This window comes from Culex pipiens, chromosome 3 (assembly GCF_016801865.2).
Source record: "Culex pipiens pallens isolate TS chromosome 3, TS_CPP_V2, whole genome shotgun sequence".
NCBI classification, from domain to species: domain Eukaryota; kingdom Metazoa; phylum Arthropoda; class Insecta; order Diptera; family Culicidae; genus Culex; species Culex pipiens.
The window spans coordinates 46,480,758-46,497,004 of NC_068939.1; the positions used below are offsets into that span (position 1 = coordinate 46,480,758).

The 16,247-nt window shown below is 38.5% G+C and overlaps 1 protein-coding gene across 2 annotated transcripts in view; it reads right to left on the reverse strand.

The window, feature by feature from the left end:
- LOC120412602 (potential E3 ubiquitin-protein ligase ariadne-2) overlaps window positions 1–15,013 on the reverse strand; it is a 30,702-nt gene extending 15,689 nt beyond the window's left edge. The window contains exon 1 of one of the 2 annotated variants that reach the window (XM_039573149.2): window positions 14,445–15,013. In XM_039573149.2, coding sequence (XP_039429083.1) covers window positions 14,445–14,517 — 73 coding nt within the window. In that variant the 5' untranslated portion in view covers window positions 14,518–15,013. Of the gene's footprint in view, window positions 1–3,813; window positions 3,878–14,444 lie in introns of those variants that run through there. The other variant, XM_039573150.2, reaches the window with a different exon arrangement.
- Between the last annotated feature and the right edge of the window lie 1,234 nt (window positions 15,014–16,247).

The window sequence follows — 16,247 nt, forward strand, 5'->3', positions numbered from 1 at the left end:
TGCAAGACGACCTTAACAGCTGTATTCTGCACGGGGTCGAATGTGTAGAACTTAAAGTTTTTACACTTCAATTTCTCCACAACCAGGTCGAAGTTCTTGTTGTCAAATGTGTAGACTTGCACTGACGACTTACCGATTTTCAGACAATATCCGAGGCCTTCCAGCAACTCGTCAACATCGTCCACCAACGTGTCCAAAACAAAAATTGGAGGTGGTCTACGTTCCTTTGGAGGATTGTTCGTTTTTGGCGTCGGCACTTTTTTCCGTGCACGACGATCGTCGTCGTCGTCGGTAGTGCTGCTACCGTCGGTGTTGTTGTTGTTGTTTTCTTCGTCGTCGCTCAGCATCTGGAACTCGTTCCTGATGGGAATGTTGGCGGATGTTGACGTGTTGGTCGTGGCACCGGAAGTACCTGAACGGGTTCGCACTGGTGATCTCGGAACATATCCGGGGTGAAGTAACTTTTTGTTGATGCCTTCTGCGCTCACGCTCCCCTGCGCGATGGCGGGCGACACGGCGTTGGTTTGTTTACCTTTTTGCACACGGCCGGTAGACGAACTTCGCGGGGTTTTCGAGGCCGCACTCGAACTGCCACGGCCACGGCCGGCCTTTGGCATGCTGCAGGAGCAAACTCGCGGGTAATCGCGGTAGATTACGGCGGAAAATTTCGAAAAAACGATAGAGCACTGAGCACTTGACTGCTGCTTGCTCTCGTGCGTACACGGAGGTGACATTTTTAAATAAAAAATATAAATCATCAATTAAATACATGTTCTATCGATGTCGGTGTCGAATGTCGAAGACGATGAGTTTATAAATTAGAATTTGTTAGATTAGGTTGAAAAATACGATTTTGTTTAATGCAAAAACGCTATAAAACGAAATGCCATAAAACCAACCCCAAAAATAAGTAACACACTTCCTGATGCGATCTCCTCCCCATCCGTCACAAACTTCCGCAACTTCCATAATTTTTGGCGCGCTTCTTATGGGGTCGTCGTCGTCGTTGCTCGTATCGGAATCACATGAATATTCAACCGACACGACGACGATCAGCTTGTTACCCGTTTGTCCTGAGCATCATCTGACCAGTCAGACATAGGTAAACCAGTTTTGGTATTAGCGTGCGCAAAATTTAATTCATGCATCAGCAGAATAGCAGCAGAAGCACATGGCACCAGCATAGAACGGTCACTCTCGTGCAGAGTGTTAGAAACTGACCAAGGTTTTTGGTGGCTAGTTTTTTGGGGCGAAATATTTTTAAAAGGGCGCTTGCCTTTTGTTTTAAATCGGTTAAATAAAAGGTTTAATTTCTGAAAAATTAATATTTTAAGATAAAAATTTGAAATAAATTTAAAAAAGTGTTCTACCTTTTATCTTTGTTAAGCATTCTGCGTTGAATCCAATTAACTATATGATGACATCCACTACAATAGAATTCCGGAGGACTCTATCGTTACCGCACTTGAACTTGAACTTTCCACGGTGCCATTGAGTAAAGACCGATTCTTCGGCTCCTTTAAAAAAAAAATCCAAGTTTTTTTCAGCCTTCTGGCTGTAGTGGCAAAATAAAAGAAGAAACCCCCCAATGTTATTACATATTTGGAAAGATAATTGATTTTCCTACAAAGAAATATCATGCAGAATGAACCATATAGTACCTCTGCTTCCCCTGAAATAAAAATGTAGCGTGACGGGACAACATCGTAAAACTGAACTTTTAAAAGGCACACTACAAAAATCGCTACAGTTTTGCTAGTTTGATTTTTAAAAACTTTTGCTCTTCTACACATTATCACAAATTAAAAAACGAATCTTTTGCTCCTTGAACTGAAAGAATTGGTTGAAATTTGAGTTTTTGCCAGCCATTTCTTTTCGTGACGGGACAACGAAAGGAGCAGATTTATGAAAAAAAAAAAAAACTCCTCTCCCGTTCAATGGCTTGCAGACCACATTTGGTCAATATTCTTGGCTTTTAAGGTAAGAAAATGCATTTAAAGCACATTGCAATTATTGCATCATAATTTTTTTTATTTTTTTCATATTAAAAATCACATTGAATATTGAAAAATGTGACATTTTGGTGTAGCTTCGCTAAGAATCGGTCAAAGGTTGAAAGCCACAACCAGCAGGTGGGACACGCATAAGCTCGTGACCGCTGGGGACACAACCTTTAATGTTTATATAACTGCTAGAGCTAGCTTCTCCGTTCCTCTAACCTGATGTATTAATTTAATGACAACTGATATATGAACAAAGTATTGAGTTGATTTAAAAAGAGACGAAGAAGAACTTTTCCTGCAAATTTATTTCGAACGAGTCTTACTGTGAGATTTACTTTGCTATATATTCAATTAACAACGATCTTAATTTCTTAAAGATAGGAAATTAGGCTGTGTTATGAGCTATTAAGCAGAAAAGCGCAATTTTTTTATAACCTTTTTTCAAATAATAAATGCTGTAAATGACCACATTAGATCTATGTTGATATATTTTAAAATTTGTTAACACATTTCTTATTATTCTTGGATTAGAGGCTATATTATTAGAAGACTTTGAGATTATCATTCAATCCAAGAAGGATACGATTCAAATTGGCGATAAACTGGAAGCGAAAATGAACCAAAAGAAGTCTTGATGTCCTTCCTTGAACCATTTCTGTCACAGTGCTACTCGACGCCCTTCTTAGTGTGTCAAATTCTAACCTTAGCAAATATGGTGGTGCCACTCTAGCCGTAGCTCGACTCAGTTATTTTATCTACACCGGAACCATAAAAAAACGAACTCTGTGTTGTGTTTGTCCTGTTTGAATTTCTTTTCGTTTCGACCCATGAAATGCTTAGAATCGTAGAAGAAAAGCAATCACTAAACGGCGCGCGATGCCGGCCGGTTATGGTATATAGTGTAAGGTCACTGACATGTCACGGAGGCCAAACAAGCCAATTAAGGTGCGGCGTCAACTTTCACGAAACATTAAAAAGAGTGAATTGGATCAGGATAAATTTGTTTGGTTAAATAGCAAAATCGCAAATCCCAAGCAAATCCTTAAAGTGACACGAGTTGCACTTGTTACGTTTTCAAGGTCAACCGTTCAGCCACAAACGAACAAGTCACAGGTGCTGCACTTTGGAGGATTCCCGTTACGTATGCTCGAAAATAATCCCTTTAAAGTGCTTCATACCGTTTGTCACGCGTTAGTCGACTGTGGGAAGTGGACCCTTATCCCTCTACAACCCAACCCCGCCTTTAGACGGGCTTCGATTTAAAAAATCGCCAAAAATCCATTTTTCAACCAATTTTTGATCTTTAAAAAGCATTGGAAAGAAGAACTCTTAATTTTTTTGAAAATTTATGGGTTGGAAGTTTTACTTGTTTTTATGTGACTTTGCCAATGTATTTAAAAATGTCATTTTTTAGGGGTCGACTTTGACAGTGTTTATTACTAACATTTCTTATATTTTAAGTAAAAAAAAGTATGCAGTATTTTTTCTAGTGTCCTAGACTATGCCTCTACGCATTTTTTTACAATTTAAATGATAATGGTGCCATTCTATAGCAGGTGTAGGGACAATTCGCATAGACGCCCTTGCTCCCATCACGTCACTGAGGGTATGGAGCGACGAGAAATTAATAAGCATGCCCCCCTAGTCGAACCTTCATTAGAGAAGCAGGCAATCCACAACTCACAGCGAACGACCAAAGGAACACCCTACCGCGTATATAGTAATATTGGCGTGGTTTGTCTTTACTGAAGTGTATGGATGTTAGAGTGGATGAATGTGTCAATTGAAAATAAAAATGGAAAGCTCTCACCAAATACGAGGAATCTTGTAAACAGCTCAATTCGATCGCCTCGCAACATGACACTTGAAACTTCACAACTCTTGAATTCCTGCCTTGATCAGCAGAACTTCCGGCAGCAGTCCTGGTACCGCACGAATGACTGCAAGCGACCCACAACTTTAAAGTGGCTGGATGATGAACGCCACCCACATGTGCTTGGGCAATTCTTGAAAGACGTGGAACCACAGGAACGCTTTAGCTGGCCACTTCGTGAGGTTAACAAGCTCCTGTCTTTCTTGTTGCTGCTGACATCTCCTTCCGGTGGAGCAAGTCGTGGAAGACGTATTTAAAAAATTCACAAAAACTCTGCTTGTCACTTCCAGCACTTAAACTACAAATGTCTTGAACCGGAAACAGGAACGAGATCTCCGGATTTTGCGAAACTTTTCACTTTTGAAGACAATTAAAAAGGTTAAAAAATGACAGCAGTCAAAAACGCGTCCGACCACGGGCACAGATTGCTTCGATCCAGCAAAAAATTGAAAAAGTTACTGTAAAAACATTAAAAAAAGAAATAGGCAAAATGTAATGATAGGAGGTGGTAGAATAGGCCAAATACTACCAAAAACAAACATAAACTAAACAAGATAAATGCAAATATAAAAATGGAACAAGAAAAACATAAAACAAGAGAAGTAAAGTTTTTCGTAGAACAAAAGTTGCTCAAAATGACCTCCTAAACACGGGAAAAATAAAAAAAATCGAAAAAAAAATTTGGGCAGTAGAGGGTTAATACTGTTATCCAATAGTTAGTTTCCCCGACCTTCTTACATGTTCGTCCCGTCACTAAACCAGCAATATTGATTGTACAAAACAACTTAAACTTGAGCCCTAATTTTAGAACTATACCAGCGACAACCTGATTATTTCGTGCCACTTTTCTACTTTTTGCAATGGCACACCACTTTGGCCTCGGTGTCACTAGACGTAGCAATTTTTCTTGAAGGACTTGGGTAAACGATATGTAGATACTATTTCTTGAGAAACAAAAACTTTTTTAGAAAATTTTTTTTAATATGAATATTTATATTGTTGATTTTTCAAACTTTTCTTTTTGTGCTTTTTTTTATTCAACTCAAACAAATGATGTCAAAGGATTATTGTCAATACGGATACTTTTGTGTAAAATTGTCTGAACATCGATTCCTGCGTTTGGTTTTTCAAAATTTTGACGTTCAGACCACTTAAAAAAGAGTTTTAGGAAATGATTTTTTGTATTTTTTAGGAGAGACCTACCGTACTGCATTTTTCTTGAGGCTTTTTGCAACATCTTAGGCTTTCTCCACAAACATTTTAAACGAAAAAAAATCTGGACATCACCATAAAATTTTAGTTTCGAACATATTTTTTTTTTAAATCTCATAGAAGTGGCGTGTATTTTCCTTTCAGTGTATTTTTAATAGAAAGCCCGTCCAATTTCGTACAAGTTTGTCTTTGACCACTTTTTGATACGATACAACGGCTTCAAGATAGAAGATAGAGATAAGAAAAAAAATGTTTAAATAACTTACGTCCTTCTCAAATGTCATTCTCGAGTGCAACCTGATTTTTTATTTAACATTTTATCACTAAAAGTTAAATTCCCAAAAAACATATTTTTAATTTTCGATTTTTTCAAAATATATTTTATTAAACTAAAAAAGACATCTTTGAGCTAATGGGTGATGGTGGAAAATATCAAAAACCCGGACAAAAAAAAAAATAAAACTATTTTTTTGTAAAACAAAATTAAATTAACAATCAAAAACATTTTTTTAAGAAAATGTATGGAATGGAAAATTTTCCTAATTTTTTAAATCAGACCAAATTATACATTTTATAAACATAGGTTCATGGGTTTACAGAGTTTAAATGAAACGTGAACTTTTAAAATTTTAGTAATAATAGAATCATACGAAAATCTCCTGACCCATCACACTTCTTGAGTTTATAACCGTTGAAAGTTTTTTACATTCTTCGTCTTCTTCCGAGATGGTCGTCCCCCCTGGCAACATAAACACACCGGGAGGACCATATTCTTGGAACGTGGCAGGAGCGCACTCAGGCGGAACCGACTCCAACCAACGGAAGGTATGGAATTGGACAAGAAAAAAAATACTGCCGACTGAATGTTCGAAACAAGTTCCCTGTACCTTTAGTGCGAAGCACAGACAAGCAGACGTTAATGTTTTGAGTTACAAATTTAAAGAGATTTTGATTTATAACATTCTTTGCAAATCCAGCTTTAATTTCAACTTGTTCAATAAAGTTACTATTTTAAAAGCTCAACAAATTTCTTATCTCAGCTTAAGACTTTAATGTTCTTTTAGACTTTTTATCATAGTTTCATTGTTGTCCATTGTCGTCGCGTTTCCACGTCCCCCAACCACTTCTAGAGCCCCAGAAACAGAAGTCAAAAGCAAAACTCGAACAAAGTTAGGCACACTTTATACCTAGTGCCGTATGGTATATCGCCTAGTATAGTGTAACGACAAGTACACAGCAAAACTGGGGGGTAGGTATAAGTCATTAGCCTCTCTGCTCAGTCGCAAGCTCGCAAGTGCGCGCAAGGTTTTGCGATTTGAGCTGAACTGAGCTAGCAAGCAAAGAATGATGGTCGAATGTAAAAACGGAAAGTGTGCGTTTTTGGGGAGTTCGTCGTTTTTGATGGATTTGATTGCGCTGCGCGTTGAGGTCTCTAAATAAAAGTTACGCTTCGTTTTAGGGAAATGAAATGAAATACAACGAGCAGGCGATTTCACTGCCAACTGACTTAAAAGGAAGGAGAGTTGGTTGAGTTAAGGCAAGTGCTTCAAGCCTGTTATTTTCAGGAAACGATTTAGAATATAAGAAAATTTTGAATTTGATTTCTCTGTTATTATGAGGCATTTTTTCCTATTTAAAAAACAAAGTCGAATTAATGTTTCCAAGCTGCACAATGTCAATTATTCTTTTTTGTTTTTTTTTTCTTGTTTTTAACATCAAATTTGAGTTCTGCGACCTCATTTTAGTCAAATTTGAATAGTTGTTTGCCTATTGAATAACAAAATGCCTTTTTTGAATATTTCGTCACCGTCATTTTGGCTGCCATCTTGGATTTAAGAATTCTAAATCACTTTAGCGTTGTTTAGGGGTCATCAAAACAATAAGACAAAGAATTTTTTTTCGTGATTCGATTATTCGAAGTGAAATTTTTCGGAGCCCTTCGGATAATCGAGTCTGGACTGTATCTCAAAAATATATCTCAGAAATAGTTTAAAATCATTAATATACTGTGGATTGGTATAGCAGCATCTAGTTGCTTTAGGTTTAGAATAAACATTCAATCGTTAAAAATATTAATTCCGCACATTCACTAAACGGGAAATGTCTCAACCAGGGCTTGCGAAATTTCGACATTCTTTGTGATAGCTGACAGAACACTCCAATCGCGTTCACCACGACAACCTGATTTTTACATTCTACTTTCGTTCGTTTCACACACAGAGAAATGAGTGCTACGCAAAGTCACTCACACAGTCATTGACTTCCCTCCAGGAGAAAAATCGCTTAGAGAATGATCGTTTGACATTCTACACCCTTACCAAAAATCATGATTTTTTGAGTTCCAAATCCCACTTTTCATACGATTTTTTGAGTTCAGGTACTACAACCATAAAAATGGTTATATGAGTTGAAATGAAAAATTCGTATGAAAAGTGGGATTTGGAACTCAAAAAATCATGATTTTTGGTAAGGGTGTACCGAGATTCCGATCATCTCTGCAATGATAGCAATCATATGATTTCTGTCACCTCACCACGCAGCATACACTAAAAGAGAGAGACAAAGACGAGAGAAAGAGAGAGAGCACGTTGTCTCGTTCGGGCGGCTGCATGAGTGGTGCTCATTTTTCGGTCGTTTCGTCTTCGTGTTTACGTTCATCGACCGTCGTCAAGCAAAAGAGCTTTATGACGTTTCGCGTACACACACTAGCGCACCATTTGATTTTGCTGGCCGGACAAAATTTAACCTCACTTTTTTTCGTGTACGTACACGCAGTACATACGCACGTAGAATGCTCTATGACAGTCATGATAGGCGTTGTGTGTCAGCGATCAAATATCGTTTTGGGAAATGATCGCTGACAGATAAAAAAAACGAAGTTGACTTTATGGCTGTCGGCCACCATTGCTAGTACCAACCACTAGTGTCTTCCTTTTTATCTACAAGGACTTCGCCGCCCTGGGCTCCTAAGTGTATGAAAGTATGGCACGGAGCGACGGCGCCGAATACCCATATTTACACAAAGAATTTTAGAGCGCCCGCCGCGGAATTCGAACCGGCGACCTCTGGATTGTGAGTCCAGTGCGCGGTCCGATTGATCCACACGGGCGGGACGACAGATAGTTCTATCGAATATCGAGCAGTCCCGTTCAGTGATACCTGTGATCCTTTTTCAAGCATTGTGATCCCTTTTCAAGCATTGGTCTCAACAGCAGCATCCGATTGCTTGCCTTGAGAATAATATTTTATCCGTTAAACTCACTTATACCGATGGTCATATCGCTTGCTTAGGGCGATACCAGACCTTTACCTATTACAACTACAAACTTCCCGCGACACTTACGCAACCTTTTAAAACTTCATCATCCCGGTACGAGAATCAAACTCACGACCTCTGGATTAGAAACCCAGTACGCCGCAAGTCGAAACCCATCCCCTACCGGTCAGTATTCCCAGTGAGCAGATTTACTCTTTGAAGGGATCTGACTTTGCCGAGCCAGACAGGAATTGAACCCATCACTTTCCGCTTACAAGGTGAAACCCGTTACCTCACGGCCACGGTAGCTCGGCAACCTTGTTGTTTAAATTCGATCAAATTTGGTCAATCGGTCAATTTGGTCGAGTTCCACAATAGAGCTGGGAAAAAAAGCCTGCGGTTTCGCTACCTTTTTCTTAGTTAGTCAAGCATCAACATTCCCCGTGCTCCGCATCCTTTTTCCTTCCCCGGTGAATGGTGGAGATGAGAGCGGCCGGCAATGGATGACTTTCAAGGTGCTGCCTGTCCTGTTCTGGTAGAATTGGTTTTAATTCCCTTTAATCAATTTCTAAGCAACCTGGGCTGGACAATCATCACATATACATGACGAAATCCAGTCTGCAACCCGCTAAGATCACCATCTCCATGCGAATGCGAATGTTTTTTTAAGATGCGTTGGATCAACCTTTAAGGGAGCGTTCTTTTACCCCCCTCGTAACAAAATTTCCATACACATTTTTAAAATTTTGTATGGAGCGTAACACCGTCTCCGACCCCCCCCCCAACTGCGTTACTTAATAAAAGAACGCTCCCTTACCAGCTGGAGCAAAAATCTCGATTTTGCCAAAATTGGATAGTAGCCGTTTCTTCAATGATGGGCAGTATAGAACTCGGGCAATTCCTTATTTATAAATTCAAAGGGATTGACCAGGATTTGACTCCTGAACCTTTTTTGCTTTTGAAACAGAAGCCGTTCGAGTTAAGCATCTGAACAATTCGTATTATGTTAAAATAATGTTGTTGTTGATTTTATTAGGCGAACTTTAACCCTATGGGTCATTAGCTGTTAAAATAATGTATTTATTAAAATACATGCTGTGCATGGAAGACAATGACAATGAGTTCAACCAATTAAAAATCTCTGTAATTCTGTAATTCTGTAATTTCGGAATACATTCGTCCGGCTTCAGCTGAAGATTCATGCTGTCCCATGTTGCATGTTCGAGTGTAGACCTACGGAAAACCTTGCCGCGAGGAGAGGTGAGTGAGAAGTACACGAGCCACCTACGACATAATTCCTCGGGCGGCCCAGGTCAACTCGAAGTTACCCCAGGCACCCCCAGTGCAGGACACATTGGGGGTAGAAAGCGGATAGATATTTCAGTGAATACAATAATTATGGCAATATAGTTTTATATAATCCTTATTCCTTGATCTTACCTTTTGACACTATCAAACCTAGCAATATTACTATTGCATCTTACCATTCCCTTTTGATAGTGTCAACTTCAAACCTTCATCCATTGTGCAATTTACACATATTTTCCGCTATATTCTTCATGCGGAATCGTCGTCTACTTTCTTCGCCTTATTATCACTGAACCACGGCGCGATATTGTTCTCACATTCTTTTGAGCTTCAACGACCGATTGTTATTCACGCACTTATAAAAATACTTGTTCTGTTTCGCGGCTTTGTAAACAATACACATGTGTTGGCTGATACAATGACTTTTTCGGTCATCGTATGCTCGCAAGGTACATGAAAGAGAAAAAGAGAAAAAATGGGATAAGTACAATGTAAAATAAAATCGAACGTTGAATAACAGACTAACACAGAAAGAAACCTTATTTTGCAACTAAACAGAACTACCAACTTGTAACGAGAAGTTTACAAGAAAACAACTGAAGTTGTGAAATATGGGACAGGACAAACAAACTAGAATAGTTAACCAATTTTTTCAGCAGTTACATTTCTACAATAATGTATTGCGATTCCAAGATTGAAGAATGGAGTAGTTAAAGTTTGTGAGGTAAGGGACAAGTTATAGCAATAGCAAAATAAATAGATGGATAGATTTTACTAAATTTTATCTTAAAATAATAGGAAAAATCTAACTAGTTTTGAAAATAGCCAATGCACCAATTGCAAACATACAACATTTCACGTTAACACCGTATGGAGTAAGTGTGATAAACTATATGTCCACATTCGGCGCATCACCTTTTTCAAAATACAGGAAATGATAGAAGGAAGGCTCCATTGTGTAGAGCGGAAGGCTTCTACAACACTTAGTACTCAGACCAGGCATCCTCTGAAATAAGAGAGAAAGACAAATATTAAAATTTTTTTTTTTTTTTTTTTTTTGGGAGGGTGGTCCAGCCGCACATCGTTGATGTTGAAACCTCTAAACTGGGCCCTCGTCCTGTCACGTCCGTCAGTAGTCTTGTCGTACAATACAACTAGAATCAGATCTGCCAATGAATTAGTACACTTCGACCAAATAAACACTGACGCTGTATGGATCTGACTCTAGAATAAATGCACAGTTGTGTGTTATTCATAAGTCCAAAATGTTCAATTATTCATTTAAGTCCAAATATTCATTTGCTAACTACTTTGGATTGAAAATCTAAATTTTAATCTAAAATCCTCTAAACTTAATGTACAAAACTAAACGTTCCTTTAACTGTTGCAGTACTACTTCTATAAAGAAAAAAAAACAAAAAAAAAATTGTGAACTAATGTACAAATAGGATAGAAATCGCGATTTTAAAAAGAAATGATCATTTACGTCAAAAGATCCGTAGTTCCTCGATTCGCAACAATGGTCAATACAACCATAATCCGAAAACCGTTAGTTCAACAGATCAACGAATTTTGTCCGATATCATTACATTATTGATTGATCGAGACTCTATGGACAATTTGACATAAAAGAATGCCTAGTATTCTACATCTATCAAAGTTTATTGACAGCATTACTCTAACTTAACAATTGCAACTAAATTTATCATCAAATAGATTTAGAAAAGATACAGATTTATTTTAAATGCTAGTGCTAAGCAACAAATCAATTGTACTATCCTGAAGTCCCACCTAAATCCCACATTGTGATAGTGAAAAAGTCACAAAAGCAGCGGTGTCTTGTGCAATTGTGATATTTTCACTATCGGAGAACTACCTAGTTCACGAAGACAGCTTATCGGTCGACGCTTAAGCCCTGGGGCTGCGACAAAGCGAGTTCTCGTAGCATGAAGTGGTGTCCATAGTGCTTATAAAAAAGAATGTATACCCAAATTTTAACTAATGCACTAGGATCAAATCATGCCCCTTGACTGTACAAGGCCCAGGGAGTTCAACCAATTAAAAATCTCGATTAAATTTTCAAAAGGCCCTATCTGCATAGGAAACCCATGAGGGATAGGTTGTTTTGAAAATTTAATCTAGAAATCATCAAATCATTAAATCAAATTCAATAACGGATAAGTTTTGTAGTACTTTAATAGGATATAGGAGAAATTCTCGTGTGTTTGTCAGGTTACGAATTTGGTCCTTATTCCATCCAAATTTTTGAGAGAAACCTGCTTGCTCATTTCACAATAAGCTATTTATAACATGATTTTCGTTAAAAATGGTTTATAAAAGCTGAGCTTTAAAGTGCTGATACGCCAACATATCCCAAAAATGCATTTGATTCGTTTCAAGGTATTAATTTTTAACTTGCATCATATAAAATCAATTTTTTTTTTTTTTTTGGAGGGTGATCCAGCCGCACATTGTTGATGTTGAAACTTCTAAACTGGGCCCTCGTCCTGTCACGTCCGTCAGTAGTCTTGTTGTACATTACAACTAGATTCAGATCTGCCAATGAATTAGTACAAAAAAAAAATCAAATTGTTCGCTCTACAGCATTGCCTTGGCGTTCTCGATTGCGAGATTCCTACTCGAAACTAGGTGTCCAAAGGCTTGATTGTTGAGGCAATTGCAAACCTCTTTTTACACCTAAGCTTCCATCCACCCCGGGATTCAAACTGACGACCTTTGGATTGTTAGTCCAACTGCCTACCAGCGACTCCACCGAGACAGGACCCAGGGAGACGACTCCTACACCTGGACTGAGCTAACGACCTAACCTTTAGGTTAGTCCGGGGCCAACATTTACTTCCCTTCCGACGGAAGGCGTGATCAGACAAATCTCGTCTCGAAAAATGCCACCGGGACCGTCTGGGATCGAACCCAGGCCGACTGGGTGAGAGGTAATCACGCTTACCCATACACCACGGTCCCGGCTGAATTAGTACACTTCGACCAAATAAACACTGACGCTGTATGGATCTGACTCTAGAATAAATGCACAGTTGTGTGTTATTCATAAGTCCAACTTATTCAATTATTCATTTAAGTTCAAATATTCATTTGCTAACTACTTTGGATTGAAAATCTAAACTTTAATCTAAAATCCTCTAAACTTAATGTTCAAAACTAAACATTCCTTTGACTGTTGTAGTACTACTTCTATCAAAAACAATAAAAAATTATGAACTGATAAACAAATAGGATAGAATCGCGATTTTACAAAGAAATGACCATTTACGTCAAAAGATCCGTAGTTCCTCGATTCGCAACAATGGTCGATACAACCATAATCCGAAAACCGTTAGTTCAACAGATCAACGAATTTTGTCCGATATCATAACATTATTGATTGATCGAGACTCTATGGACAATTTGACATAAAAGAATGCCTAGTATTCTACATCAATCAAAGTTTATTGACAGGATTACTCTTACTTAACAATTGCAACTAATTTTAACATCAAATAGATTTGGAAAGGATACAGGTTTATTTTAAATGCTAATGCTAAGCAACAAATCAATTGTACTATCCTGAAGACCTAACCTAAATCCCACATTGTGATAGTGAAAAAGTCACAGAAGCAGCGGTGTCTTGTGCAAATGTGATATTTTCACTATCGGAGAACTACCTAGTTCACGAAGACAGCTTATCGGTCAACGCTTAAGCCCTGGGGCTGCGGCAAAGCGAGTTCTCGTAGCATGAAGTGGTGTCCATAGTGCTTATAAAAAAGAATGTATGTAATGTCCCGCCCGTGTGGATCAATCGGACCGCGCACTGGACTCACAATCCGGAGGTCGCTGGTTCGAATCCCGCGGCGGGCGCTCTAAAATTCTTTGTGTAAATATGGGTATTCGGCGCCGTCGCTCCGTGCCATACTTTCATACACTTAGGAGCCCAGGGCGGCGAAGTCCTTGTAGATAAAAAGGAAGACACTAGTGGTTGGTACTAGCAATGGTGGCCGACAGCCATAAAGTCAACTTCGTTTTTTTTATACCCAAATTTTAACTAATGCACTAGGATCAAATCATGCCCCTTGACTTTACAAGGCCCAGGGAACTTGCATCATAAAAAATCTATGCCATAAAATCGCATATTCAAATTGATGATTTAAAAATCCCCGGAAACCAGAAAAATTCCGACAAATTTTAGAATTTCGTTCCAGCGCTTAATAATGAAACGACCCCGGGCGATTCAAATCGCCCCCTCTAGTCATGATTGAGGTAAAATTCCGCAAAATGTGATATTATTCGCGACCAACCACTAAAAATATGTGATAACAAAAGAAGCCAAAAAATCCAGCAAATTTAATTAATTTACCACGTCAACCAAAGAACTTTCAGCTAGACTTCTGGGAAAGTTTGTAACTTTTCATCGTTTTGTGGGGAAAACATTCTTTCTAAACAATCTGAAACCTTCCCCCACAATCAAACAAGTTTACAGTGACTCAACTTTCCTTTCTATCGATCTGAGTTTTACGTAAATCGAGCTGTTCAAGTGTGACAAACACTAAACAGAGCAGCAGCGCCTTTACGACGTGGTTCACGGTGCAGCAGGAGGTCATCCAGCAAGTGCCTCCTGCGGCTGCCGCTGCCGTCCTGATTAATCGAACACAACAAAGTTCTGTTTTGTTTGCACGGGCATTTCAATACAGTTTATGTAAATTGAGCTACTCAGCAAGTCTTGCTGCGGCTTGTTTGCGTTTTCTGACGAATCGTGACCAGGAAGTCGTCTCTCCCTCACCTGAATTGTAGTAATCCTCAAACTCGTAATCGTTATCCGACGAGTATTCCATGTCCGATTCCTGGTCTGCCATCTTGACGACACGAGGATCTGCTCCTGGCTCTGCTGCTGCAAGTTCCACTAACGAGACAATGATTGCTCCTGTCTTCCCCTTTTCACGACGGAAGTGGTCAACACTTCAATCCCTCCTCCTTCTCCCTCTCCGGAACCACTTTACTTATTTTCTTTCCCCCTCACCACTTTTCGGCCGTGTGGCCTCTTCTTCTGCTGCTGCTGGACAGACACGATTATTTTTATTTCACCTTGAATTTTGCACTTTTTTTCAACCTTCTCTTGAACTCTTTTTTTCTCCACACTTTTTCGGTCGAAAGTTCCCGGAAGTGGCCACACTCAGAAGCTCATCGCGGACACCGAAAGGTTACGCAAATCCAACCCCTCACGAACCCTGGAACCACACTGTTACGACGGCGGAGGTAATGACCCACGGAACGAGCAGGAACCACGCAAAGATTACGCGATGACGGAGTGTGTTGTGATGGTGCTGCTGCTGGCCATCAGTCTGATTGTGAAAAACGACAGCAGCAAAAAAAAGGTCTAGCGTAAACGTCAGTGGCGGAACTAACACAAGTAAACAGAGAGCGTAGAGAGAGACACGATGGCACGCACACTGATGCAGTGGGAGCGAGTCGACGTAAAAGTCGCCTCAACTGTCAACAAACAAGTCGACATTAAATGGAAGGGATGCCAAATAAAACATTTTGTTTAAAACATGATGGAGCCGTAAAAAAAAAATAAGTAAAAAAATAAAACGCTAGAGTACCTATCACAATATGCTTCTGATAAAAAAGCAAAATATCGAAGAATTCGCAAAAATATGCATCTTTTCCAATCTGTTATTCCAACATTCAAAATAAATTAAAAGTAACAAACAAAATCATTAAATTCACAATAATTTAAAAAAAAACATACTACACACAAAGAAAAAATACTCTGAATTTAAAAAGATCGTTCGTTGGATTAAAAGTTCGCGTTGGTGAATATTCGTAGGAAGTTCAAACTTTTCAAATTAAAAGTTGGAAAGTTTTTGATACTACCATGCATTTATGGAACAAAATCGTTGTATCGGTAAAAGTGTTTTACTTTTAATTGGAAAAGAATATATAAATACACATCATTTTTTTGCTGGAATTCAGTAAAGTTTCATTGAATTTTCATCAACTGAAATTTCAGTAAACGATTCAGTAATCATTATTTTAATGAATTGGGTCCTAAAATGAAGCTTAGATTGTTGATATTATTGTTTACAGCGATAAAGCTTATTTTTCTGAGTACAATGACCCTTTGTACGACCACAAAGAGTTTAAAATGGATTTTTAAATCAATTTGGAAAAATTAACCTCGCGGTCCTTCTTGACAGAAAAGCTCCTACTTGACAGCTTGTTCCAAGGGTACCATAGTTGATCCATCGAAAAAATGTTGTCTTGTCAAAAAAAAAATTTGCATTAAAATGAAAAAAAGTGATCAGAAATGGTTTTTAATCGTGTTTTTTACCGTTATACATAAAAATTGACATAGGGCTTTAGTACCCAATTGGGTACTAAAGCCCTATGTAAATTTTTATGTACAACTGTAAAGAACACGATTAAAAACCATTTCTGATCACTTTTTTTTTCATTTTAATGCAATTTTTTTTTGACAAGACAACATTTTTACGATGGATCAACTATGGTCCCCTTGGAACGAGCTGTCAAGTAGGAGCTTTTCTGTCAAGAAGGACCGCAAGGTTAATTTTTCAAAATTGAT